The sequence below is a fragment of the Alligator sinensis genome, unplaced genomic scaffold (assembly GCF_000455745.1).
Source record: "Alligator sinensis unplaced genomic scaffold, ASM45574v1 scaffold74_2, whole genome shotgun sequence".
Classification (NCBI taxonomy): Eukaryota; Metazoa; Chordata; order Crocodylia; family Alligatoridae; genus Alligator; species Alligator sinensis.
The window spans coordinates 364110-368210 of record NW_005841931.1 but is presented as its reverse complement, the minus strand read 5'-3'; the positions used below and the strand labels follow the sequence as shown (position 1 = coordinate 368210).

The window sequence follows — 4101 nt, the reverse complement described above, 5'->3', positions numbered from 1 at the left end:
TGGACTCCAAGATGAACATGAGTCATCAGTGTGACGAAGTCATCAGAAAAGCTAATGGCACTTTATCATGCATCAGCAGATGCATGACGAACAGAACCAAGGAGGTGATACTTCCCCTCTATCGGGCGCTGGTCAGACCGCAGTTGGAATACTGCGTGCAGTTTTGGGTGCCACACTTTAAGAGGGATGTGGATAACCTGGAGAGGGTACAGAGAAGGGCCACTCGTATTGTTAAGGGCTTGCAGGCCAAGCCCTATGAGGAGAGACTGGGGCACCTGAACCTCTTCAGCCTCCGCAAGAGAAGGTTGAGAAGCTACCTTGTGGCTGCCTATAAGTTCATCATGGGGGCACAGAAGGGAATTGGTGAGGATTTACTCACCAAGGCACCCCTGTGGGTTACAAGAAATAATGGCCATAAGCTAGCAGAGAGCAGATTTAGACTAGACATTAGAAAGAACTTCTTCACAGTTAGAGTGGCCAAAGTCTGGAATGGGCTCCCAAGGGAGGTAGTGCTCTCCCCTACCCTGGGGGTCTTCAAGAGGAGGTTAGATAGGCATCTAGTTGGGGTCATCTGAACCCAGCACTGTTTCCTGCCTATGCAGGGGGTCGGACTCGATGATCTATTGAGGTCCCTTCCGACCCTAACATCTATGAATCTATGACCAACTGTGATGTGGCATTGAGAATGCCCATCTCTGGGCCTGGGCTTGAAACACCACTGAACCCCTCCTTTTCAGTTAAAAGTCCATCAAGTCATGGCAGGTGAGTTGGGGGGCCCATCCCAGGGAGCAGAGAGATACAAGAGAGATACTCACAGCGCCTACTGAGGTTGTGACAGTTAGTCACATTGTCTAACCCCTTGGACCTGGAACAAAGGCTACTAAAGTAAAAGGTTTGTGATGTAGTTGTGATGGTCCAGAAGATGTGCACTAGGCAAGAATTTCTATAGGTCATGTATTTAAATTGGACTACCTGTATGGTAAGGAACGATTTAGGCAAGTTTTTGGGTATCACAATACTGAGGAAGGGTACATCTACTATATTTAAATCGATAAGCTACGGGTTTAAAGCACCATAACCTTTTTATAAATTATTCAAATTATCCAGCCTCTAGAATCTTATATTATAATGATAAAGTACTGTATGCTCTTACCTGTGAAAACTGAGCAAAGCTTGGATCAGCAAAGAGAGGCACATGTCCTAGGAGTTCATGGCAAATGTCACTAAAGAAAAATCACCAAATGAATTACATTTATGTAGGAAAGATATGTAGACAGTGGAGGCGCATCTAGAATGAAAGGAAACAGGTCAACAGAGCAGAGAACAGCTTGCAGATATAGCGATACCATATTTACTCGAATCTAAGTTGACCCTGAATTTAAGATGATCTCACCAATAATTAGATTCTATATATGCAAAACTTATAAGTTTGTTTTAATTTTCCAGGTATAGAATCTAATTATTTGAGGACTGTCGTAAATTCACCCCCACCCCTACAACCCCACTGCTACAGCAGGAAAAGAAGTGACGGGGAGGGGCGGTCAGGTGGCTAGGACGGGGCCAGGTAGCTCCCTTGCCCTCTGCCTCCCCACATTTCTTCCCCTTGAAGTCTTCCTTCCCTCACCCCCAAAACTAGCACTCCCTCACACCCAGCTCCCCACAACCTCTTCCCCCCCGACTCCCTACAACCTCTGCCTCCTCCCCACACTCTCTGAAGTCTCTGCCTCTTCCTCTCTCCCACTTCTCCACTTCCCTTCTCCTCTCCCCCCTTCACTTACTGTCAGACACTGCTCTGGCTCCATTCCCGCTGTGGCACAGCACGTGGAAGCTTAGCCCTTGCTAGCCATGTAATAGCCTTGGTGCTGCTCATTAGCAGGGCAGGGAATGGAGTTTCCATGTGCTCCATGCCCAGGAGGGAACCCAACCTGATCCAAAGCCAAACTGAGCCTGACAATAAGTGGGGAAGAAAGGGCTAGGTGGGGAGGCAGAAGATGCAGAAGGCAAGTGGAGGTGGGGGCAGGAGGCTGCTGTGGGTCTCACTCAGGCTCAGGGGCTCCAACCTGGCTTCAACGTGCTGCAGTCCTGGATGCACATGTAGACGCACCCCATGCAGCTAAATGAGCTTCTGATTATTTTCTGTGTCAAAGTACTCACGGTTCTGGGGTGTACATTGGTTTGGATCCGTGACGAATGTACTGTGTAGAGTGAAACACTCGGAATGCTAAACCAGCCAAGAAATCCCGAGATGACAGCAGGCCAGCAACAGGACGTAAGCGAAATCCACTGCAACCTGTAGGGAGAGAGGGAGTGAAAGATGTCACATTTAAAAGTCTGGTTTTGTTGTGATCCCAAGGAACTGGACAGTGTTTTACATCAGTTTCTCTCCTTATTTTACTTATAAGCTGGGTACCAAGGAACAAAGAGCTTTGTGGCTATGACACCTATATGTTCACCATCTGAATATCTTATAACACTCCTGCATACATAAAGAAGTATGACAAACTCCTTTTTTACAGTCAGCAAGGAAAGAAAGCTAGTGACTTGTGCATGGTCATGTAGGCAGTCTGTGAAAGACCAGGGATTTGAACCTGTGCCCCTCAGATACAAAGCTAGAACTCTAACCACTGTACCATCTCTTTCTTAATATTAAACTTACTTTGCAAGAACCTGGAAACATCTTCAAGTTGTGGGATATTATCCTCATGGAAACCACAGTACTTTTCCAGTAATGGGAATACATGGTTGTGCTCATAGCAGGCGTGGGTTGGATAAAGGGTCTTTAGCTCCCGAAAGACAATGCTCCATGTTTTCTTTTCTTCCTCTGTGTAAGTCACTTCAGGGATAGGTTGCCCACTATAAAACAAGGGCACTTTAGTGATATGGAAACAAACAACATGAGAAAATGCTAGTACCACCAGGATCTTTGTTTCTGTCCCCATTCAGAGCTGGGCAGAAATCAATGGGGTCAGTAAAATTTCCTTCTTACCTCATGCAGCAAGAAAGAAAACACATCTAAAATAACTCTGATGAATTCAAGTGATATGCTTGGGCATCAGGACTGCAATCTCTTCATGGCAGGGACTGCCCATGTTTTTGTTCAGTACCTGGACACCATGTAGCCTTGACCTCAGCTGCAGCATTTTGGGGCTATCATGGCACAAATAAGTAAATGAACTAACCAGATTTTTTTTCCTGATCATGATGGGCTGTTAACAGAATGCACTGGCTGCTATTTCTATTATTATTAATTTCCCTTTGCTGATGTGTAGAAGGATCCTGCATTTTCTGCCCATTGATTCATTAACGTTCCCACTGTGGCCATGGCGCTCTCTCTTACCAGTTTAAGCGCCTTTGAGAAGTGCCTTATTATCACTCCTTAAATACAAGTGTTAAATATGATTAAAAGCCATAGGAAGAACTCCATGCTAAATGCTTCCATCAATCACATATGCACAAGGCCCATGCTGAAGTTTACATGAAGTAAGTACCAGTGAGCAATGAATTTGGCCCAGTATTTTCTATTGCTTTGGCATTAATCTGATAAAGCCTGATTCACAAGCAATAAAGAGAAAGGCTATAGGTGAACCCATGAGCTTTTAAAAAAATCAAAGGGTTTTAAGCAACTTAATAGGGTTAACAGCACTGCTGGAATAATACTGAGGCTTTCCAAGCCCAGAGAGCCATTGTTAAACTCCCAGTGATACCCCACCACCTCCTACCCTCTCATTTTCAGTTGGGCCTGCAGGCAGCGCCTCAGCAGCTAAGTAATTTTCTGCCTGTGTGCATCAGTCTTCCTTGATCTGTGGAGCTTTAAATATGGTCTTGAATTATTAAGATTGCTGGGGGAATACTGCTGTTCCTATAGCGCTGACTGTTCCTAATTAATCCCTGGGCCATGCACACAGAGCTGTGCAAGAAAGTTGGGGCTTAGAGCACTTTCAAATTTCAATTAAAAAGTCCCTGAGATCAATAATGCAGAGACAGGGAAGAGGTGAAAGAAGAGAGAGCTGACAGAAGAGGAGGAGAAGACAGGGAAGTTAAGAACACAAAGAGATGAAGGAGAAAGGTAAAATGAAAGGAGGAGAAAACACAAAGCAAAAG

The 4101-nt window shown here is 45.2% G+C and overlaps 1 protein-coding gene across 1 annotated transcript in view; it reads right to left on the bottom strand.

Annotated features, from left to right (window-relative positions):
- The window catches only part of PAH (phenylalanine hydroxylase), a 55858-nt gene that overhangs the window by 6195 nt on the left and 45562 nt on the right, over positions 1 to 4101 (bottom strand). The window contains exons 6-8 of the mRNA XM_006019506.1: positions 2657 to 2853; positions 2155 to 2290; positions 1154 to 1223 (exon numbers count right to left, since the gene is read on the bottom strand). Coding sequence (XP_006019568.1) covers positions 1154 to 1223; positions 2155 to 2290; positions 2657 to 2853 — 403 coding nt within the window. The remainder of the gene's footprint in view (positions 1 to 1153; positions 1224 to 2154; positions 2291 to 2656; positions 2854 to 4101) is intronic.